General features: G+C 47.3%; 1 protein-coding gene and 1 long non-coding RNA gene across 2 annotated transcripts in view; both read left to right on the forward strand.

Moving 5' to 3' along the window:
* Positions 1–23,626, forward strand: part of ASPH (aspartate beta-hydroxylase) — a 71,348-nt gene that overhangs the window by 30,810 nt on the left and 16,912 nt on the right. Inside the window, exons 4-6 of the mRNA XM_054179231.1 lie at positions 2,684–2,773; positions 3,324–3,398; positions 22,417–22,505. Coding sequence (XP_054035206.1) covers positions 2,684–2,773; positions 3,324–3,398; positions 22,417–22,505 — 254 coding nt within the window. The remainder of the gene's footprint in view (positions 1–2,683; positions 2,774–3,323; positions 3,399–22,416; positions 22,506–23,626) is intronic.
* On the forward strand, positions 5,949–11,827 carry LOC128899623 (uncharacterized). Its single transcript, XR_008463151.1, has 5 exons — positions 5,949–6,003; positions 6,113–6,154; positions 7,220–7,270; positions 8,044–8,088; positions 11,741–11,827. It is a non-coding gene; the product is annotated as an uncharacterized LOC128899623 (long non-coding RNA).

Below are 23,626 nucleotides of genomic sequence, written 5' to 3' on the forward strand. Positions count from 1 at the left end.
AGGTGATCCACCGAGCTGTTCTAAACACAATCCTGCTTAGCAAAACACCTGACAGGATGGAGGTCTATTAAATGAGCTTGCATAATGAGCTCTCTCTGGTAGGTTTTGGTGCTGATGGATGTGTTGATTTATCTCTGTTTTGTGCTAAGACACATCCTTGACAGAGGACCTCTCCCATCACACTTCTCAGGAAGGGTTGCACAGCGGTGCAGTGCAGATCACTTCTTGTGTTCACCCCTTGGAGGTGGCTGGGAGTCAAACTTGCAGTGAGTTCTGTTTCTGATTAATCTATTCACCATCACTGGAGGTGTTTCAGAAGAGCCTGGATGAGGCACTTGGTGCCATGGTTGAGTTGATCAGATGGTATTGAGGGACAGGGTGCACTCAATGATCTCCAAGGTCTTTTCCAACCTGGTTAATTTTGTATTCTGTATCTATGACCCAAAGTTTCTCTGGTTCTAAAATACTTTGGGGGTTTGGTTTGTTTGTTTGTGTGGGGGTTTTATTTGGTTTGGTTTGGGTTTTTATTGTTTGGTTGGGGTTTGGTTTGGGGTTTTTGTGTTCTTTTGTTTGCTTTTTTGGTAGGTTGGGTTTGTTTTGATTGGAGGCTTTTGGGTAGTTTGGGTTGGGTGTGCTTGGGGCTTTTTGGCTAGGTTGGGTTGGGTGTGCTTGGGGGGTTTTGGCTAGGTTGGGTTGGGTTTGCTTGGGGGTTTTGGCTAGGTTGGGTTGGATTTGCTTGGGGGTTTTGGCTAGGTTGGGTTTGCTTGGGGGTTTTGGCTAGGTTGGGTTGGGTGTGCTTGGGGGTTTTGGCTAGGTTGGGTTGGGTTTGCTTGGGGGGTTTTGGCTAGGTTGGGTTGGGTGTGCTTGGGGGGTTTTGGCTAGGTTGGGTTGGGTGTGCTTGGGGGGTTTTGGCTAGGTTGGGTTGGGTGTGCTTGGGGGGTTTTGGCTAGGTTGGGTTGGGTGTGCTTGGGGGGTTTTGGCTAGGTTGGGTTGGGTGTGCTTGGGGGTTTTGGCTAGGTTGGGTTGGGTGTGCTTGGGGGTTTTGGCTAGGTTGGGTTGGGTGTGCTTGGGGGTTTTGGCTAGGTTGGGTTGGGTGTGCTTGGGGGTTTTGGCTAGGTTGGGTTGGGTGTGCTTGGGGGGTTTTGGCTAGGTTGGGTTGGGTGTGCTTGGGGGTTTTGGCTAGGTTGGGTTGGGTGTGCTTGGGGGTTTTGGCTAGGTTGGGTTTGCTTGGGGGTTTTGGCTAGGTTGGGTTGGATTTGCTTGGGGGTTTTGGCTAGGTTGGGTTTGCTTGGGAGTTTTTTGTTAGGTTGGGTTGGGTATGCTTGGGGTTTTTTTTTTGTTAGCTTTGGTTTGTTTGGGGTTTCTTGGATAGTTTGGGTTTGGTTTGCTTGGGGTCTTTTTTGTGCCCCCATCCCTCTGATCTGACTGTCCTCATGGTGGGATGTAGGGGTGTGGATGTCTAAGTGGTTTGGGATTTTTCCCAGTCTGAACCTCTCTTGATTAAGTCTTACTTGAATTCATCCTAAATGATACTTGAGAGGAGGATTAGGCTAAGACCAAGACCTTCTTTCCTGAGGGTGTGCTGTTGTTGGATGTGTCACGATCTTTCCAGGCTGTGACTTCCCTTTCTCTCTTGCCGTGGTGTTGATCATAACTTTTTTTTTTTTAGTTGCTTGCTTTTCATTGTATTTTGATCTAGGATGACTCTGAATGAGAGGCAGTGGTTTGAGGCTTGAGGAGGGGAGATTTAGATTGGAGATTAGGAAGAAATTCCTGACAGTGAGGGTGGGGAGACACTGGAAGAGGGAGGTGGTGGAGTCACCATCCCTGGAGGTGTTCAAGAGGGGATTTTATGTGGCACTTGGTGCCATGGTTTAGTAGTCATGAGGTCTTGGGTGACAGGTTGGACTTGATGATCCTTGAGGTCTCTTCCAACCTTATTGATTCTATGGATGCTCCCTCCCCAAAAGTGTTTAAGATAGACTGGATGAGGCCTTGAACCAGCCTGGTCTAGTGGAAGGTGTCCCTTCCCATGGCAGAGGAGGTTGGAACTGGATGATCTTTAAGGTCCCTTCCAACCCAACCCATTCTATGAATCTTAGTGGTGAGATTCCATCAGTCATACTTTTGCTGTAGTCATTTAGTGGCCAGAAGAAACTGGAGAGAGACTGTGCTCATCTTGGAAGACACTACAGATCTCTCATACCATCTGAGAGTTAGGGAACTGAAATCCCTCTTCTCATTCTGCACCACATTGTATGAAGTTCCAATTAGTTCTTCATTAAAAAAACACCTTCCAAATTGATCATGTGAAGCACATTTTGCTCAAAGAGAAAGCAGTGAGGAAAGAAAACCTCCTGCCTGTTTTCCTCCTGGATACTGAATAAATGCTGAGAATAGCCCTGGCCATTTGTTCAGTTCCTTTGAAATAAAGGCAAGTGCTTCGTTTGCTGTCCCTTTCTCCCCCTCCTCTTTCTATGTCTGTCTTCAAAACACACTTGTTTCTTAGCTGAACACACTGCAGTCTCTGTGTCTCTCAGGCCAGCCCTGTAATTATGATTCATTGTTTGAATACATTTAGGAGAGCTTAACCTCAGTTAGCTTAATGGAAACAGCTCTCTTAGTTTATGATTGAATGGGATCCCAAAGAGCATGAAGTTAACTTTGTAACTGAAAAATGCAGGCCTTAAAGAAAGATCTGTCCCAGCACAGCCAGCATCACCTGAACCTGAGGAGAGCATCCAGCCTGATGAGAAGCCCTATGTGGAATCAGGTAAGGCTTTTGTAAAGCACTGGTGAAGCAAGAGATGTGATGCTTGTGTTGAGCAGGAATTCTGTTTCCTTAGCATGTGAATGCACTCTGGGGGTAGAAGAATGAAGCTGTGTGTTTGGGGATTGCTTATCCACTGCAGTTTATTTAACAGGGATGGCTGTTGATAATGAATCTGACTGATGCAGCACTTGGACAGCAATCAAAACCAAACTGGTTTTGTAATTGCATGAGTTCCAGAGCTGCACCAAGTCAGGAACAGGTTGCCCAGGGAGGTTGTGGGTGTCCCCTCCCTGGAGGTGTTCAAGGCCAGGCTGGATGAGGCCTTGAGCAAGCTGGGCTGGTGGGAGGTGTCCCTGCCCATGGCAGGGGGTTGGAGCTGGATGATCTTCAAGATCCCTTCCAACCCAACCCATTCTATGAATTCAATCTCTGTGGAACTTTGTGAATAGAATAAGAACTTTATGGAGGCTACTGAAAGCTCCAAGCCTTGAGCTAATGTTTGGACTTTGCCTTTTGCATTTACCTTCACTGCAATTTGTAATCCTTGCAGAGCACGAGAATGCTGATGTGCAGCTGGAGGAGGAAATTCAGTCTCTTGTTCATGAAGATCTCCACTCCCAGCCTGGTAATGCATTAATGCTTAGAAATCACTGAAGAGTTCATAAATGCTGCCACAGGCTAGGTGAAGCTCAGAGCCTGGCTTTGGTGTGCACTTCTGCCTGCACAAAACCTTCTGATCAGCTCATGTCTCATTCTCAAGAGACTTCAGAAAGCTCAATCGCCAAATCCTGACACTGTGGCCACTCACCCAGAGTGGGGACAGGAGCTCAAATCAGTCAGCTGACAGAAACTTCCTCAAAATCATCGAGTTACAGAATCATTTTGGTTGGAAGAGACCCTTAAGATCCCCAAGTCCAACCCTTAACCCAGCACTGCCAGGTCACCACTAAACCATGGCCCTCAGCACCACACCTCCCCAGCTTTGAAGCCCCTGCAGGGATGGGGACTCCACCACTGCCCTGGGCATAGAGTGCAGGAATGGATAAGCAGAGGTGGCTTCTGCTGTGGGCAAGCCAGTGCAGATACTTTGGATTTCCACTGCTGGTGTTTAGGAGGAGACTTGATGGGGTGCTTGGTGCCATGGTTTGGTTGATTAGATGGTGTTGGATGATGGGTTAGATGTGATGATCTTGAAGGTCTCTTCCAGCCTGGTCTGTTCCCAGTCCCCTCCTGTTCCCAGTCCCCTCCTGTTCCTGTTCACCCAACTCATCCCTTTTGCAGCTTAGTTGAGAAACATGAAGGCTGTGCTGAAAACTGAGTGCTTGCTGGTGGGAGAATGTCCCAGAGAGTTTGTGTTCTCTAACAGTCTGTGTCCCTGCTTAGGAGAGAGGCATGAAGATGTTGGTGAAAGCATGAATGACCAGTGGCAAGCAGAGGAAGAAATACATGGAGAAACTTTTGAAGCTCCTGCCATAGATGACTTGCTGCAGGGGTTAGAGAGTGAAGTGCCAGAAGCATATGAAGCACCAGACTCAGTTCAGAAAGGTATCTGAGTGACTAAATCTATTAATTCAGTGTTACCAAAGAGAAGAGCAGACAGATGGAAATGTGCCTCAGCAAAAAACATGACTGAGAATTGCCATTTCTGCTGAGCAAATGTGTCTGGAGTTTGTGTGTAGAGCAACCCTCAACACTGTGTGTGAAAACCAGATAAGTGTTCTTCTTTCACTCTCTGTCACCATCTGCCTGTCATCAGGAGACACTGACTGAAAATTTCTGCTTAGAAATTTGACTCTTCTTCCAGAATGTTAACATTTCTCAACACTTCTTTCTTTGTTTCTTTCTTTCTCAGATGCTGAGCTTGGGGTAGATGATCTTGAAGCAGTTGATCTTGGAGCAGTGGAGGCTGAACTGTATGAGACTCCAGGTATAATTTTGGTGGATTTTTGTCAGACTGCTGGGGGGTTGGAACTGGATGATCTCTAAGGTCCCTTCCAGCCCAACCCATTCTATGATTCTATGAAGTTATTCTGCTGTGTGACTCAGTGCCAGATAGCATTAAATCCCTATGTTTAGTTCTGTTATTCTGGACCTAAACCTGTGATCTTTTTAACCTCTGTTGTTCTACTTAGCTGTTGAAAACTTGATTAGACTATAAAATACCCAATATTTTTATTTAAGGTGACTCTGAGCTGTCTCTAGAAGATGCACTGGAACCGGACCCAGGTACAGCCCAAAGCCTTAGTTTCTTCTGTTGAAGCTTCATTGAATTTTGACCCCAAACCAAGACAAAAAATGCCACCCTAAAACTCAAGGCATTGGAGCTGAGAGTTCAGCATCACTTCCTTAGGAAATTATTACAGCTCTATTTTAGTTTATAATACAAAGACCTACATGAACTTGGGTGAGAGGGGATGGATTGAAGCAGTGCTACAGGCCTGGGGCAGGCTGTCTGGAAAGCAGCCTGGTGGAAAAAAGGATCTGGGGGTGCTGGTGGTTGGCTGGCTGTGTGCCCAGGTGGCCAAGAAGGCCAACAGCATCCTGGCCTGGATCAAAAGCAATGAGTCCAGCAGGAGCAGGGCAATGACTGTGCTGCTGTACTCTGCCCTGCTGAGGCCACTGCTTGAGCACTGCCTTCAGTTCTGGGCTCCACAGCACAGGAAAGGCATCTAGGGGCTAGAGCATGTCCAGAGAAGAGCAATGATGCTGGTTATGGGTTTGAGGGCATCATATGAGGAGTGGCTGAGGGAGCTGGGAGCTGTTTAGTCTGGAGAAGGGAAGGCTGAGGGGAGATCTTATTGCTCTCTATAGCTCCCTGAAAGGAAATTGGAGTGAGGCTGGGGTTGGTCTCTTCTCTCAAATACCCAGCCACAAGATGAGAGGCAAAGGGTTGAAGTTGTGCCAGGGAAGGTTTAGGTTGGGCGTGAGGAAAAACTTCTTCACTGAGGGAGTGCTGAGGGGTTGGAACAGGCTGCCCAGGCAGGTGGTGGAGTGAGCATCACTGAAAGAGTTTGAGAAGCTGTAGATGTGGTGCTTCAGGACATGGTTTAGTGGTCATGGTAGTTGGGTTATGGTTGGGCTCCATGGTCTTAAAGGTCTTTTCCAACCTGAGTGATTGTATGGTTCATGACTTCTCTCCATCGAATGTTTTCTTCATCATTGCTCTACACTGAACATTTCCTTAGCTGCTGAGGACATTCCAGAGGAGGTGAATGAAGCCACAGAGCCAGGTGAATATTTTGAAGCTGTGATCACAAAGTGTTTGATGAAATGAAGGCATCTGGAAGTCTGGTGGCAAAGGAAAGAAAGCTGACTCTGTGCTTTCACTTTCTCTTGCAGATGAAGTCATTGAAGAGTTTGATGTTGATAAAGAGCCACCAGGTAGGAGATTTATAGGCTGTGAAGGAAAGCTTTTTTCCCCCTTCCTTTCTTATTTGTTAATACAATAGAAAAAAATGAACAAAAACCTCAAAGCAACCAAAGCAGGGAAAGGTTCTGTGCAGAATCCTGGAATGGGTTGGGTTGGAAGGGGCATTTTAAGGATCATCTGATCCAACTCCCTGCCCATGGGAAGGGACACTTTCAAGGTTGCTCAAAGCCTCATCCACCCTGACTTTGTACACTGCCAGTGATGGGGCATCTAAAACTTGTCTGGGCAACCTGTTCCCTCATTTCTTCCTTATGTCCAATCTAAATCTTCCCCTTTCAGTTTCAACCCATCTCTCCTTGTCCTGCCACAGCAGGCCTTGCTGGAAAGTCTGTTCCCGTCTTTCTTAGAGGCCCTCTTAAACACTGACAGGCCACCAGAAGGTCTCCCTGAAGCCTTCTCTTCTCCAGGCTGAACAACTCCAGCTCTCTCAGCCTGGCCTCACGGCAGAGGTGTCCCAGCCCTCAGCTCATCTGTTGTGGCCCCTAAGCAGTTGAAGGCTGAGCACAGTGTGCAGGATTTGATGTTGGATTTCATTAGATTTTTCCATTTGAAAACTGTGTTCAAATCTAATTAAATGGGATACCAAAAGCTCTTTACCATGAGGGTGCTGGGACACTGCTACAGGTTGCCCAGAGAGGTAATTGAGGCTTCCTCCCTGGAGATACTCAGAGTGAGGCTTGAGAAGGCTCTGGGCAACCTGATCTAGTTGAGGATGTCCCTGCTTAATGCAGAGGGCATTGGACTTGGAGGACTTTTGGAGGTCCCTCCCAACCCAGACCATTCTGTTTGACACAACAGTTGCAAATAAACTCACTCTGGGGAGGATGTCCTAACAATGGAAGTCATTAATAAGTAGGAGCTCAGCTTTTGTCTGCACTGAGGTTAACCCAGTTGCTTGCTCTGCAGCTGAAGCCTTCCTTCTTGTTTGATACTTAGTGGGTGGCTGGTGGGGAAGGAAACTCAATAACGGTGACTGTACCATGTGTGACTTTCCCCACTTCTTTTCTTTGCCACAGTAGAAAGCAAGCAGACAGAAGATGATGTGGCCACAGAACCAGAGGAATCAGGTTTGTAAATTACCTCTTGCTTGAACTCTTGGAGTCCAGAGGAGGAGGCCAAAAGGATGATCCAAGGGCTGCAGCACCTCTGCTGTGAGCACAGGCTGAGGGAGCTGGGGGTGTTCAGCCTGGAGAGGAGAAGACTCTGAGGGGACTTCAGAGCTGCCTTCCAGTGCCTGAAGGGATCCTAGAGAAAGGCTGAGAAGGACTTTTCCTGAGGGTGTCTAGAGACAGGACAAGGGGGAATGGTTTGAAGCTGAAGGAGAGCAGGGTTAGACTGGAGCTGAGGAAGAAGTTCTTCAGTTGGAGGCTGGTGAGACTCTGGAGCAGGTTGCCCAAGAAGGTTGTGGCTGCCTCCTCCCTGGGGGTGTTAAAGATCCAGGCTGGATGAGGCCTTGAGCATCCTAGGCTAGTGGGAGGTGTCCCTGCCCATGGCAGGGGGATTGGAACTGGATGGCCTTTAAGGTCCCTTCCAACCCAAACCGTTCCATGAAGTCAGTCTGTATGGAACTTGCAGTTGAGTAAGAATTTTATGGAGGCTACCTGAGCTAATGTTTAGACTTTGCCTTTTGCATTTACCCCTCTGGGAGTTCTCCCAGCTGAGGAAAACTGATGCTGATCAAAGTGGCCAGGTCAGGGGGTGTGAAGCTGAGGATTTCTTTGCTGTTTCCAGTCCTGCCAATCCATGCTTCTGTGGGGGGAAAAAACCCCACCACAACTTTTTCTGATTCCTTAGAGAACTGCTCAGTTTTAATTGTTGTTTGTACACTTCTGGCTTACAGAAACTCCTGCTCAAGCTGAGGATTATTTGAATGATGATGCAGTGGGTAAGTTCAGCTTGGCTTGGGGTTGTTTTTTTCCCCCCTCTTTCCCCACTAAATGAATCTTTGGCTAGCTGGGAAGCTTGGAAACAAATGGCATTGTGGAGAGGAGTGAAGGGAGCTCTCTGCTGCCTTTTAAAGCTGCTTCTTGGGTTTGAGGCAGTACATTTTATGTTACAGGGGATCAATGCTTGTAACAGTTACAAGTTTCACTTTTTTCTCTTATACTGGATTAATACTTGTGATAATTACTGGGTTATAGAGAGGCAGGGTCAGGGGAGAGGAGGGGGAATCAGGGTGTCAGGGGAGAGGAGGGGGAATCAGGGAGTCAGGGGAGAGGAGGGGGAATCAGGGTGTCAGGGGAGAGGAGGGGGAGTCAGGGTGTCAGGGGAGAGGAGGGGGAGTCAGGGTGTCAGGGGAGAGGAGGGGGAATCAGGGTGTCAGGGGAGAGGAGAGGGAATCAGGGAGTCAGGGGAGAGGAGGGGGAGTCAGGGTCAGGGGAGAGGAGGGGCAGTCAGGGAGTCAGGGGAGAGGAGGGGCAGTCAGGGAGTCAGGGGAGAGGAGGGGCAGTCAGGGAGTCAGGGGAGAGGAGGGGGAATCAGGGTGTCAGGGGAGAGGAGGGGGAGTCAGGGAGTCAGGGGAGAGGAGGGGCAGTCAGGGAGTCAGGGGAGAGGAGGGGGAATCAGGGTGTCAGGGGAGAGGAGGGGGAGTCAGGGAGTCAGGGGAGAGGAGGGGCAGTCAGGGAGTCAGGGGAGAGGAGGGGGAATCAGGGTCTCAAGGAGAGAGATAGAAGCATTCCAAATAAAACTGAGAGTAGTTTTAATTTGCCACTTAACCTGCAGTAATTTCAGCCAGGCCTGGGGGCTTTTGCTGTAAAGGGAAATGGAAACACTTGGGGTCTCAAAACGTGTGGGGACTTGCTTTGCAGGGTACCCCCATGCTGGGTGTGATCCAGGCACTGCTCTGGGCACCAGTCTGATCTATCAGAGGCTGCCTGTGGCACGCTCTGTGGGCACTGAGGTGCAGACAGGACTGGTTTGCCATGCCATCAGGTTTCTCTTGCCACAGCTGATTTTCAGAGCTCTTCCACCTGTCACCTGACAGCCAAAGTAGAGCTTCCCAGGAGGATTTGCAGAGTGGCTAAATAGCTTCCAGGTTTGCAGGCTGCACACTGTTACATTCTCATCTGCTTTGTGGAGTTAATGATTGCAAGTTGCTGGTTTGTCCTTCCTAAGGAAGTGGTTGTGCTGAGTGTGCTGTATCTCTGGGCAGCACATGGCAGCAGCTGCAGTCCCAGAGCCCTGGCAGTTAGGCTTCTGTGCTGATTAGCCTGGGGACCTCTGGGTTAGTTCATCTTTGCAGGATGGAGAAGCTCTTAGGTGGTGTAGTTCTGTGGGGATTTGGCTTTCCTTGCAGGAGATGAATCCTAGAATGGTTTAGGTTGGAAGGGACCTTAGAGATCATCTACTCCAACCTCCCTGCTATGGGCAGAGACACCTCTCAACTAGACTTGGTTGCTGAAAGCCTCATCCAGGCTGTCCATGAACACATCCACAGCCTCCCTGGGCAACCTGTCCCAGTCTCTCACCACCCTCACTGGAAAGAATTTCTTCCTACTATCCCATCAAAATTGTTTTCCTCTCACATTTGCCTCTGAGATGATGAAGTTTGGATTTACCAGGGACTTTTATGAGTTATTTGTGATGGAGGATTGAGTAGGGGGAGGGTGGTGGTGTGTTTTTTCCTCTGTCCATGTGATGCCATTCCACTAGGTATGCAGAATTGGTTATCTCCTGGTGTTTCAGCAGTGACAATGTGAAAGTTCCTTGTAGTAGAGGCAGCCAAGAACTCTTCTGAGTGAAGAACAGCTATATGCTTTCTAAATGTGCAGTCTGGACATGTGTGAGAGATGGGTCTGGGTGATAACTTGAGGCAGTGTTCTCTACTCTTAGATACTCAGATGTGTCCTCATGAAGTCCTCATTCTTCTGCAGTATCAATTCATGGAACCTGTTTGTATTGGGTGACAGCTTCACAGGTTGGAAGGGAACCTCAAAGGCCATCTTGTCCAACCCCCCTGCAGTCAGCAGGGACACCTCCAGCTAGAGCAGGCTGCCCAGGGCCAGTGCTCCTTTCCTGGTGTATCTCAGCTGCAGCCTGTATTTCTGTGTGCTAGGCCAGCTTGGAACTGCTCTGATTTGGGATTTGTGGTGAATCCTCTTTCGTGCTGTAGCGGTGATGGGATGATGCTTGTTGGAGACACGCTTTAAGGGAGCCCTAGTGCAGGTTTGAGGATTCCCTGCCTCCCTGCATTTGGCTGCTGGGCCTTGTTGTCTGTGTTCAGGTATAAAATACTGAAGGGTTTTTCTCCCCTCCCTTTTCATCTCATGCCTTTGACATCTTTGTAGCCCAGCACTTACGTTGCCAGCTGCTGAAACCCTTTATGTGTAGGGAAGTATTCACTTCACAACTTTGTCCCTTCCTCATTTCCTGCCTCCTTTTGTCCAAGTTGTAGTGTCCTTGACCTATGAAAAAAAACAGTGAAAATCATGGATTCATGGAATGGGTTGGGTTGGAAAGGACCTTGAATATCATCTAGTTCTAACCCAGCCTGCCATGGGCAGGGACACCTCCCACCAGCCCAGCTTGCTCAAGGCCTCATCCAGCCTGGCCTTCAACACCTCCAGGGAAGGGCTATCCACAGCCTCCCTGGGCAAGCTGTGCCAGTGTCTCCCCAGCCTCGCTGGGAAGAATTCCTTCCTCATCTCCACTCTCAACTGTATTTGTTTTAATTTAATTTTCATTAGTTTTAAGAAATAAATTGGTTTAGTGTATTTGTGCCATGGCCTAAATGTCCTGTAGAATGGAGTGGAGTGGAGTGGAGTGGAGTGGAGTAGTATGGAATGGAGTAGAGTAGAGTGGAATGGAGTAGAGTAGAGTGGAGTGGAATGGAGTGGAGTGGAGTGGAATGGAGTGGAGTGGAGTGGAATGGAGTGGAGTGGAGTGGAGTAGAGTAGAGTGGAATGGAGTAGAGTAGAGTGGAATGGAGTAGAGTAGAGTGGAATGGAGTAGAGTGGAGTGGAATGGAGTGGAGTGGAGTAGAGTGGAATGGAGTGGAGTAGAATGGAATGGAATGGAGTGGAGTAGAGTGGAATGGACTAGAGTAGAGTAGAATGGAATGGAGTGGAGTAGAGTGGAATGGAGTGGAGTAGAGTAGAATGGAATGGAGTGGAGTGGAGTGGAGTGGAATGGAATGGAATGGAATGGAGTAGAGTGGAGTGGAGTAGAGTGGAGTGGAATAGAATAAACCAGGTTGGAAGAGACCTTCAAGATCATGACAAGGTAAAGGAAGTGCCATATGCTGAACAAAAAAGATTAAAGCAATTAGTGCTTAGATAAAGACTTCAAAGTTGGCATTTCCCACCCCCAGCCAGCAACTTGGTGTGGAGTTATTCTGGTAGCTGCTAGAAAATAACTGTTCTGCTCCAAAGTTGCAGTCTTTTGTTTCATTTTTAAACATTTAGGGTATTTTTAGGTGGCTTTTTTTTTGGGGGGGGGGGATGGGAGGTGGGAGGGGAGGAGGTTTGTTGGTTTTTTTTTTTTAGAGGAAGCTGTGTTTTGGTTGGTCCTTTAATAGAGCTTTCCCCTTATTTTTTCAGATACTTAAAGCTTCAAAAGAAACAATCCCTACATCAGGAGGACCAGCCCTAAACCATACTCTCCAAAAAAAAACACACAGACACACAAAAAAGCCCAGAGGGGGAGGGGAGCAGATGGTTCTGCTAGATCCTATGCTGTCATTACCAAACAGTTCAGGCTTTGGGGGAGCAAAACACTAAGCTGTTGTAAGTGGGTTGTAGCCCAACTGTCATGTTAGTGAGCTTTTTTGGGGTGGTTTTTTTTAACACTTGGCTGTTTCATTTGCTATCCTGTCATTTATTTGGGGTTGTTTGGGGTTTTTTTTAATGTTAATTTTATCCTATTTTTTTTTTTGGTTTGGTTTGGTTTTTCCTCTTGGGTTAAGTTTAAGGAATTATTGTTCTCCTTTTTTTTTTTTATTAATATCTTCTGTGTTTGTGGCAGTTTTTGAGCTGCAGTTTTGCCCCTGGTTCTAAGCCCCTGGTGTTACTCTCCCTATTTATGAAGTAGCAGCAAAGTGCAGGGTTGTGGCTTGGGGGGGGGTTTGTTTTGTGGTTGCCTTTCTTTCCTTTCACCTTTTCATCTCTGATCTGTCGTTGTGGGCTCTGTGCAGAGCAGCCTGGGCTCAAACAAAACCTGTGCTAATCGTGGCTTGTTCTGCCTTGAAGTGGTTTGTGAATGCTGATCTGAGCTGCAGCTTGTGGAACACTAAGCAAGCACACACCCTGCTGTGAAGTTTGACTTTTGGGGTGATGTTGTTGTGGGGTTTGGGGGTGGGTGGTGGGTTTTTTTGCACTGATGTTATGTCAACACACTCCTTGAGTTTCAGCTGGCTTTGAACAGGATAAAATGTTTGTGTTTAGTTCAGACTAGTGAGGAGAGAGTTTACTGAATGAGTTTAGCCATTCAGACTATTAAAAGGTGAGTTTACTGAATGAGTTTAGCCATTCAGAGGTAGTTTACTGAACGATTTTAGCCATTCAGACTATTCAGAGGCAGTTTACTGAATCATTTTAGTCATTCAAAGGTAGTTTAGTGAATGATTTTAGCCATTCAGACTATTCAAAGGCAGTTTACTGAATTGTTTTAGTCATCCAGACTAGGAAGAAGCAGATTACTGAATTGTTTTAGTCATTCAGACTAGCAAGAAGCAGATGACTTAATAATTTGATTAATTCAGACTAAATGGCAGTTGACTAAATCACTTTATGCATTCAGACTATTAGAAGGCAGATCACTGAATGTCTTTTATTAAGTCAGACCAGGATAAAAGCAGTTTGCTGAATTACTTTAATCAGTCAGTCTATTAAAAGGCAGATTACTAAATGATTTCATTCATTCAGACTATTAAAAGGCAGATTACTAAACTCTTTCATTCATCCAGACTAATAAAAGGGCAGTTTACTCAACTATTGCATTAATCCAGACTAGTCAGTGGCAGTTCACCAAATGGTTTCCTCCATTCAGGCTATCAAAAGTGAGATTACTGAATGATTTTGTTCCTCCAGACTAGAAGAGGGCCATGTACTAAATGGCTTTATTTGTTCAGGCTATTAAAAGGCAGATTACTAAATGATTTCATTAACTCAGACCTGATAAAAGGGCAGTTCAGGAAGTTATTTCATTCACTCAGACTAGGAAGAGGGCAGTTTACTAAATTACTTTATTCATTCAGGCTATTTAAAGGCAGTTTACTACATTCATTCTGATTAGTAAAAGGGCAGTTGACTCAATCATTTGGTTAATCCAGACTAGTAAAAGGCAGTTGACTCAATCATTTGGTTAATCCAGACTAGTAAAAGGCAGTTGACTCAATCACCTGGCTAATCCAGACTAGGAACAGGCAGTTGACTCAATCACCTGGCTAATCCAGACTAGGAACAGGCAGTTGACTCAATCACCTGGCTAATCCAGACTAGGAACAGGCAGTTGACTCAATCACCTGGCTAATCCAGACTAGGAACAGGCAGTTGACTCAATCACTTGGCTAATCCAGACTAGGAACAGGCAGTTGACTCAATCACCTGGCTAATCCAGACTAGGAACAGGCAGTTGACTCAATCACTTGGCTAATCCAGACTAGGAACAGGCAGTTGACTCAATCACTTGGCTAATCCAGACTAGGAACAGGCAGTTGACTCAATCACTTGGCTAATCCAGACTAGGAACAGGCAGTTGACTCAATCACTTGGCTAATCCAGACTGGGAACAGGCAGTTGACTCAATCACTTGGCTAATCCAGACTAGGAACAGGCAGTTGACTCAATCACTTGGCTAATCCAGACTAGGAACAGACAGTTGACTCAATCACTTGGCTAATCCAGACTAGGAACAGGCAGTTTACTACATTAATCCAGGTAGGAAAAGGGCAGTTTACTAAATAATTTGGTTAATTCAGACTAGTAAAAGGCAGTTTACTACATTAATCCATTCAGACTAGGAAAAGGGCAGTTGACTCAATCACTTGGTTAATTCAGACTAGTAAAGGGCAGTTGACTCAATCACTTGGTTAATTCAGACTAGTAAAAGGCAGTTTACTACATTAATCCATTCAGACTAGGAAAAGGGCAGTTGACTCAATCACTTGGTTAGTTCAGACTAGTAAAGGGCAGTTGACTCAATCACTTGGTTAATTCAGACTAGTAAAAGGCAGTTTACTACATTAATCCATTCAGACTAGGAAAAGGGCAGTTGACTCAATCACTTGGTTAATTCAGACTAGTAAAGGGCAGTTGACTCAATCACTTGGTTAATTCAGAGTAGGAAAAGGCAGTTGACTCAATCACTTGGTTAGTTCAGACTAGTAAAGGGCAGTTGACTGAATCATTTGGTTAGTTCAGACTAGCAAAAGGCAGTTGACTCTATCACTTTATTAACTGAGGCTAGGAAAAGAGCAGTTTGCTAAATGACTTCATTCAGCAAAAACTTTCTGTGTACCAGGTTTGTATTTAGGCAGATTTGGGGTGGTGGTTTTCCTTTTTTTTTTCCCTTTCCAAGCAAAATCTGGCTGAGAACTCGGTGCTGGGCAGGCAGGGAGTCAGTGTGGATTGCAGCACCAGTGGGGTCATGCTGAGCTCAGGGAAATTCCTTCTGGTTTGCCTCCCACGAGAACGGGCTGGAAGCTGAAGCAAAAAGCCGGATTTGTGCCAATACCTCACTTGTCCGTTTTCTTTGAAAGCAAAAACAGCTTTGGAGATTGAAAGCTGTCAGAAAGGAAGGATGTCAGAAAGGAAGGATGTCAGAATGGAAGGCCTGCAGTTGTAAATGGTACCTCTGGAGTGGAGCCTTGGAGTGCTTTCCGATCCTGCTAGAATCAGGGGGGCATTTTTTTAACCCATTCTCTGCTGCTGTTCCTCCAGGACAAAGACATATTTTATGCTGTGGAGTTTTGCAGATGTTCCTTTGTTGTGTTGGTTTGGGGTTGGGGTTTTTTTTTTTTTGGCTCAGGAATAAGTGCTGTGAATTAATTTTTTTTTTGTCTTTTAAGGACATCTCCAAGCCTGGGGCAGGAGCTTGGGAGTGAAAAATAATAGGAGAGGACAAACCAAAACAAAAATAATAGGAGGAGTAAAGAAAATAATAGGGGGAGGGGGGGAGAAAATAATAGGAGGAGGAGGGGGAAAATAATAGGGGGGGGTGGAAATAATAGGAGGAGGGGGGAAAATAATAGGAGGAGGGGTAGAAAATAATAGGAGGAGGAGGGGGAAAATAATAGGGGGGGAAATAATAGGAGGAGGGGGGAAATGATAGGAGGAGGGGTAGAAAATAATAGGAGGAGGAGGGGGAAAATAATAGGGGAGGGAAATGATAGGAGGAGGGGGGAAATGATAGGAGGAGGGGGGAAATAATGGGGGGGGTGGAAATAATAGGAGGAGGGGGGAAAATAATAGGAGGAGGGGGAGAAAATAATAGGAGGAGGAGGGGGAAAATAATAGGGGGGGGAAATGATAGGAGGAGGGGGAAATGATAGGAGGAGGGGGAGAAAATAATAGGAGGAGGAGGGGGAAAATAATAGGGGAGGGAAATGATAGGAGGAGGGGGGAAATGATAGGAGGAGGGGGGAAATGATAGGAGGAGGGGGTAAATAATAGGAGGAGGGGGTAAATAATGGGGGGAATAATAGGAGGAGGGGGGAAAAATAGTAGGAGAAGGGGGAATAATTAGGGGCGGAATAATAGGAGGGGGGAAATAATAGGAGGAGGGGGAGAAAATAATGGAGGGGGAAATAATAGGAGGGGGGGAAATAGGGGGAAAATAGGGGGGAAAATGATGGAAATTAAAATTATAGGAGAGGAAATGAAATAATAGGGGGAGAGATGAAAATAATAGGAGAAGAAATAAAAATAAGTGGAAAAGAAAAATAAGAGGAAAAGAAAAAGTGATAAGGAGAGAACTAGAATAATGGGGGGGAAATGAAAATAATGGGGGAAATTAATAGGGGGAAAATAATAGAGGAGAAATATAATAGGGGGGAATGAAAATAAAGGGGGGAAATGAAAATAAGAGGGGGAGAAATAAAATAATAGGAGAAATAACAATACTAGGGGGGAGAAATAACAATAATAGGGGGAGAATAAAATAATGGAAGAAATAAAATTAGTAGGGGGGAGAAATAGAGATAACAGGGAGGAGAGAGAGAGATAACAAGGAGGAGAAAGAGAGATAACAAGGAGGAGAAATAAGATCCTTTTTAAGAAGACAAATGAGTTTGGTGACCCTGGCAGTGGTTGCCTTGTGGTTGCCAGGGAGATGTCTCCTTCCTCTACCCCTGTTTTGAAGTCAGGTTCTCAGCTGCTTCCAGGGGCAGTGAGAGGGACATCCTGTGCTGGCCTTTTCCCCCTGGGGCTTGCAGGAGGACTCTGCGTGAGCTGGGGCCCAGAGGCTGCTCGGCAGCCACAGGTGTCCCAAAGTGATTTCCTTTGGACTTTTCAGGAGAGCAATAATCCTCTTAGACTGTGATGTGCTTGGGGGTGGGATGTTTTGGCTGGGGGGGTGGGGTTGTTGTTGTTTTCCTAGTGAGATGAGCTGTGAATTGCAGAGCAATAATCTTTCCAAAGCCATATTTTGTGGGAATGATTTGAGCCGTGGTGAGTGCAGGACGTTGGGGGGGTGGGGTGGGGGGTGGGGGGGTTTCTTTTGTTTGTATCTTCCAAGTGGCAGCCTGTGGGCAGAATCCTGGGACTGTGAGAGATTTATGATGCTGTGAGCAGACTTTTTAAGCATTTTGTACCTGGGTTATGTGATTCATTTTGGTGGTTGTTTTTTAATGTGCTTCATGTTTACAAAACTCTGCCAAGCTCTGAGCAAGGTCAAGCAGGCTGTTGAGGAAATGTGTATTTAATCTGTTCTCATGTGTGGCTGCAATAAAACACAGAAGAATCTCTCTTGTCTTCCTGCTGTCATTATTTCCTCCCTAAATCTTCTAGGTGAGCTGTTGAAAACTTGCTTAGAATAGGAAGCACCCAAAGTATTTCAGGGCTTGCAACTAGATGCTCTTTCGGGTCCCTCCCAACCCAAACCATTCAGTGATTCTATGCAGATAACTGTAACCAAAAAGCCTTCTGGCCTCTCTTTTGAGTCTTTGCTCTTAAGTTTATGGGGAAGGAGTATTGGATCATGGCTTTTTTACCTTGTCATCACATGTGTATTTGACCTTTTAGTCACATAAGCATGGATGGATTGGGTGGGTTAGAGAGGGATGGATTGGGATGGGTGGGATGGGTTAGAGAGGGATGGGTTGGGATGGGTTAGAGAGGGGATGGGTTGGGTGGGTTAGAGAGGGATGAGTTGGCTGGATTGGGTGGGTTAGAGAGGGATGGATTGGGATGGGTTAGAGAGGGATGGATTGGGTGGGTTAGAGAGGGATGGATTGGCTGGATTGGGTGGGTTAGAGAGGGATGGATTGGGTGGGTTAGAGAGGGATGGATTGGGATGGGTTAGAGAGGGATGGATGGGATGGATTGGGTGGGTTAGAGAGGGATGGATTGGGTGGGTTAGAGAGGGATGGATTGGGATGGGTTAGAGAGGGATGGATGGGATGGGTTGGGTGGGTTAGAGAGGGATGGATTGGGTGGGTTAGAGAGGGATGGGTTGGGTGGGTTAGAGAGGGATGGGTTGGCTGGGTTAGAGAGGGATGGATTGGCTGGATTGGGTGGGTTAGAGAGGGATGGATTGGATGGGTTGGGTGGGTTAGGGATGGATTGGATGGGTTGAGTGGGTTAGAGAGGGATGGATTGGATGGGTTGGGTGGGTTAGAGAGGGATGGGTTGAGTGGGTTAGAGAGGGATGGATTGGATGGGTTGGGTGGGTTAGGGAGGGATTGGATGGGTTGGGTGGGTTAGAGAGGGATGGATGGGTTGGGTGGCTTAGAGAGGGATGGGTGGATTGGGTGGGTTGGAGATGGGATGGGATTGAGTGGATTAGAGATGGAAGTAGAGTTCCAAGAAATTTTTAATGAGTGAACAGGGTTTTTTTCTTGCTTTTGTCACGTGTGTACCACCAAAATCTACTGAGTATCTGAAGGGAAAGGTTTCTGAACTGTTTTCTGCTGCAAGCAAGCACGTAATATTTGAAGCAGCCACAGAGAAAGGCTCTGTGTGGTTCAGAAAGTAATCTGTGATTGCTTGAAAGAATAAAATGCAATTTCAGAGTCCTGTTGGCCCAGTGATTTTGAGGCTCAGCTATCATTTTCTTGTTTCTCTTCACACAAGTCAGTGTCAGTGAAATGATATTTTTTAATGTTCTAGGGAAAAGCAAAAAAGAAGCTGAGCAAGGCAAAGCAGAGAAAGGTAAGTCTGGAAGTAACATCCTGCAAGTCCAAAGCTTGCTTTCTGGGAGGACTGACTTAAATCAGGCTAAGGAGTGGTGGAGCTTAGCTCCTGTACAAGGTTTGTGGGTCAGCTGGGGCTGAACAAGCAGGCAGAGTGCAGCTGCCTCTGTAGATGAGCACTCAGCCATTCCCAAAGCTGGCAGCAGTGTCTTCCCCCTCTTAGGTGGTCACAGGCTGCTCTTAAGAGCTGCTGCTGTTAGAGGAGTAAAATGTTCAGTGTTGTACTCACGGTTTAGGGCTCAGGAGGTCACAGCTTCACCACCTTGTCTCTGGGCAAGAGGCAACCTGGGCTGCCTGGCCCCAAAAGCTGGGCTCAGCATTGCCTGCTGGGATAAGCTGGGGGAGACAAGGGGCACCAAAATCAGTCCTTGTCAATTCTGTGTTGACCCGGTGGGGGGTTCTGCCTGCCTTAGTTCAGGTAGGAGCATGCAGAGGAGGTTTGATGGGGAGGAGTGGAGCTTTGCCAACAGCACTGGGAACCTGGCCTTACAATGATGACACTGGGATCTCAGTGCTGATCACAAGCTATAGGGCAGGGGGCAAGAGGATGGAGCCAGGCTCTTCAGTGGTGTCCAGTGACTGGACAAGGGGTAACAGACACAAAGTGGAAGCCAGGAGGTTCCATCTGAGCAGGAGGCAAAACTTTGGTGTGAGGGTGCTGGAGCCCTGGAGCAGGCTGCCCACAGAGGCTGTGGAGTCTCCTCCTCTGGAGAGACTTCAACTCACCTGGGCATTGTGATCCTGGGCAAGCTGCTGTGGGTGCTTTAGCAAAGGGCTGGACTGGATGGTCTCCAGGGGTCCCCTGCAGCCCCCACCATGCTGGGATTCTGTGTGAGTCCCCTTGCCTCCTCCCCTCAAATGCTCTGACCTTCCCAGTCCAAGTTTGAGTGTTTCAGTTATGAGCTGAAAACCACAGGCAAACATTAGCAGACTTGATGCTTTTACCTGGGATGCTAAATTTGCTCAAGCAATTGTCCTCCTTCCTCACACTGGGCCCACATCATTACCCAAATGAGGTCTGGAAATTGTGTTGCTTCTCAGTGAGCACTTGAATGGGAATTTGATGATGATGAAAGCCTCCTGTCATTGTCCTGCTGTTTGGGAAGCTCATTAGGTGAGACAGATAGTGCAAGTGAGCCACTTGCTTTATGGGCTTCCAGAAATGATATCTTAGAAGGTGTAAACCCAGCTGACTGCATCCAGACAACTCAGAGGCAGCAGCACCACAATAATTGAAAGGTCTTTCTAAAGTCTGCTGGTAGAACAAGCAAAACCTCTCTAATCAACTTATCTAGGGAAGCAATCAGACAATAAAATCTGGGGGACTAATAAAGCCATGGAATCTAATGACCATCATCAATCTCTAGCTGCAGTTACCCCAGAGCAATTTCCCTTGCAGTAAAAAGTACTCTGCAGGGTCTTCTGTCTAAAGTGGCTCTTGGCTGGGGAGAGATGTTGGTCATAAGAAACCATTGCAGAGTGATCCTTTCAGTCTGGGGATGTGTTTAGTCACTGCTCCCTTTCCATCATGAGGTCTTTTGGCTTCATTCAGAAGGCTGGAATCAAGCAACCCTTTGGCCAAACCCCAGAAATTAATTTCTTCATTGACTTCCTGCCCCAAAATACTGGCACAGAATCATGGTTTGGGTTGGAAGGGACTTTTAAACCTCATCTAGACCAACACCCTCACAGTGAGTTGGAAGGGACCTGCCAAGGTCATCTAGTTGAGTCCTGCAGTCAGGAGGGACAGCTGCAGCTAGAGCAGCTTGCTCAGAATCCCAAACAACCAAGGACCAACCCCAAACAAGGATCTGGAAGTGCTGGAAGGTGTCCAGAGAAGGGCCATGAGGATGACCAGAGGGCTGGGGCTCCTCTGCTATGAGGACAGACTGAGGGAGTTGGGGCTGTTCAGTCTGGAGAAGAGAAGGCTCCCAGGAGACCTTCTTGTGGCCTTCCAGGATCTGCAGGGGGCTACAAGAAAGCTGGGGAGGGACTTCTGAGGGTGTCAGGGAGGGATAGGACTGGGGGGAATGGAGCAAAACTAGAATTGGGGAGATTCAGATTGGATGTGATGAAGAAATTCTTCCCCATGGTGAGAGCCTGGCACAGGTTGCCCAGGGAGGTGGTGGCAGCCTCATCCCTGGAGGTGTTTGCAGCCAGGCTGGAGGTGGCTGTGAGCAACCTGCTGTAGTGTGAGGTGTCCCTGGCCATGGTAGGGGGGTGGGAACTGGAAGGTCCTTGGGGTCCCTTCCAACCCTAACAATTCTGTGATTAACCTGACCTGGAATGGTTCCAGGGGTAGGGCATCCCCCACCTCCCTGGGCAACATGGGCCTGGGTCTCACCACCCTCAGGGTAAAATATTCCTTCTCTCAAGTCTGAATCCTTCCTCTTTTATTTCAAACCATCACCCCTTGTCCTGTCACAACAGGCCCTGCTGAAAAGCCTCCTCCCATGCATAACAGATCAGTGGATCTAGCACAGAATGGTTGGGGTTTGGCTGCTGTCAATTAAGGGAATGCTGCCTGCTCCCTTAATGTGAAAATGGCAATAGGAGAGAACTCAAATCCACCTTCTTACATGAAAGTCTCCCTGAGTACAGCACTGGCCCTGAAAGGAAGCTGAAGCCAGGTGGGAGGTGATCTCTTCTCCCAAGGAACAAGCCATAGGACGAGAGGAAATGGCCTCAAGTTGCACCAGAGGAGGCTTAGGTTGGACAGGAGGAAAAATTTCTTCCCCCAAAGGCTTGTCAAGGCTGTCCCAGGGCAGTGGTGGAGTTCCATCCCTGGAGGAGTTTCAAAGCTGTGGAGATGTGGTGCTGAGGGCCATGGGGTAGTGGTGACCTGGCAGTGCTGACTTAAGGGTTGGGCTTTGATGACCTCCCACCAAAATGTTTCTGTGATTCTGAGACCTAAAACTCCTCAGTGGTGGTGGTGCTCAAGCCTAGTTTGATGGGTCAAAGAGTTCTACCCATTTGAATGCTCCACCAGACCTAGACTGCACATCACCCCAGCAGTTGTGTGCTCCTGCATTCACTCCAGCTCCACACTGAACAGCCTGAGCCACTGCAGAAAGAAAATGCCATGTTGTTGGGTCTGTTTCCCACTGACAGCAGACAAGCTTGCTGCTTTGTAACGTTGGCTTTAATATATTGGGTCACATCTGCTCAAAGATTATTACACTTAGGAGGAGGCAAGGGGTAATTTATGGCCATAGCCCTGCAGGGAGCTTGGAGGCTATCTGCTTGATATAGAGGAATGCTTGATGGTTGCACTGAATGCTCCCTGGAGAATCCTTGAAGGTAGGAGTAGGATGGGAGATGGAAATGGTTGCTCGTTATGTAATGTTTACTGTCTTGTGGTGGTGCCTAGCAGCTGAGTAATATTGATGTGAGCAGCTCCTCTCCAGCTTTTCATATTGATCCCCTGCTGCTCTGGAGCTGATGGAGGACTGTGCTGAAACTGGGAAGAGAATACTTCTTGGTAATGGAGGGTGGCAGAGAGGTTATGGAATCACAGAGCTGGTTTGGTTGGAAAAGACCTTTCGGATCATGGAGTCCAACCCTTACCCCAGCACTGCCAGGTCACCACTAACCCATGGCCCTCAGCACCACGTCTCCAGGGCTTTGAAACCCCTCCAGGGATGGAGATTCCACCACTGCTCTGGGCAGCCTGTGCCAGTTTGAGTGACCTGAAGATTGCTTTTCTCCCCTCCAGGAGTTTGTGACTGTGGCAAGAGAACAATGTCAGTGAATGGTGGCAGTGCCACGTTTGAGACTCAGGCACTTCACCAGCACAGCCTTAGTCACTTGGTAAAGGCTCCCCCACAGAAGAAGTGATCAACTGTGTGGCTTTTATATCTCTTCCAGCTAAAAAGAAGAAGAAGCCAAAGCTCTTAAACAAGTTTGACAAGACCATTAAGGCTGAACTAGATGCTGCAGAAAGACTCCGTAAGAAAGTAAGTTTTGAGTGTTTCCCTCAGCAGAAAAATGACTAAAAGGAGCCTGGAGAAGGGGAGAATTGCTTTCAGTTACCTTTCTCTGAAGCCATCTTGGGGAAAACTTTAATATTCAGAGCATGTTGGGCCTTCAAGGTTCATTTCTGCTTCATTGTTTAGCTGAAGTTCCTTAAGGCATAAGGCCAGGTCTCTTCATGTGGTTTTGCTCCCCTTGAGTGTATTCAGTGTAAGCAGGGACTCCTGTCAGCAAGAGCTGCTGAGATAAACCTCAGGGAGCAAGGCTGCAAGGGCAGCTCTGGCCTCTCACTGTTGTCCATTTTGGTACTGAAGTCAGCTGGGAGGAGAACTGTAGAAGAAGAATTAGAGGGACTCCAGAAGAAGATTTGGAAGAACTGTAGAGGAAGAATTGGAGGCAGACTTAGAGGGAGACTAGCAGAAGAGGTGAAGACTTAGAGGGAGACTAGCAGAAGAGGTGGAAGACTTAGAGGGAGTCTAGCAGAAGAGGTGGAAGACTTAGAGGGAGACTAGCAGAAGAGGTGGAGGACTTAGAGGGAGACTAGCAGAAGAGGTGGAGGACTTAGAGGGAGACTAGCAGAAGAGGTGGAGGACTTAGAGGGAGACTAGCAGAAGAGGTGGAGGACTTAGAGGGAGACTAGCAGAAGAGGTGGAAGACTTAGAGGGAGACTAGCAGAAGAGGTGGAAGACTTAGAGGGAGTCTAGCAGAAGAGGTGGAAGACTTAGAGGGAGTCTAGCAGAAGAGGTGGAAGAAGAATTAGAAGACCTCTAGGAGGGCTCTAAAAGACCTCTTGGAGAACCCCAGAAGAAGGTTTAGAAGAACTGTAGTTGTGATGCTGTTCTTCCTGTGAGATCTGCAGAGAGGAACTTTCCATCTGTGTCCAGAACTTCCTCTCTGTTCTCTATTACTCAGTTTGGGTTTTGCTGTCAGCAGTAGAACCCTTCCATATTATAGACAGGTTAGTGTCACCTCAGCAGTTCATTTTCCCTCAGAAGAGGTAAAATAGATCCAAAGCTGGGCATTTTAACCATAAAAGCTGGGAAATATTTGAACACCACTCACTTGTTGCTTCCCTCAGCAGCCAGTCCTAACAAGGATGGGTGAA

Source organism: Dryobates pubescens, chromosome 3, assembly GCF_014839835.1.
Source record: "Dryobates pubescens isolate bDryPub1 chromosome 3, bDryPub1.pri, whole genome shotgun sequence".
NCBI classification, from domain to species: Eukaryota; Metazoa; Chordata; class Aves; order Piciformes; family Picidae; genus Dryobates; species Dryobates pubescens.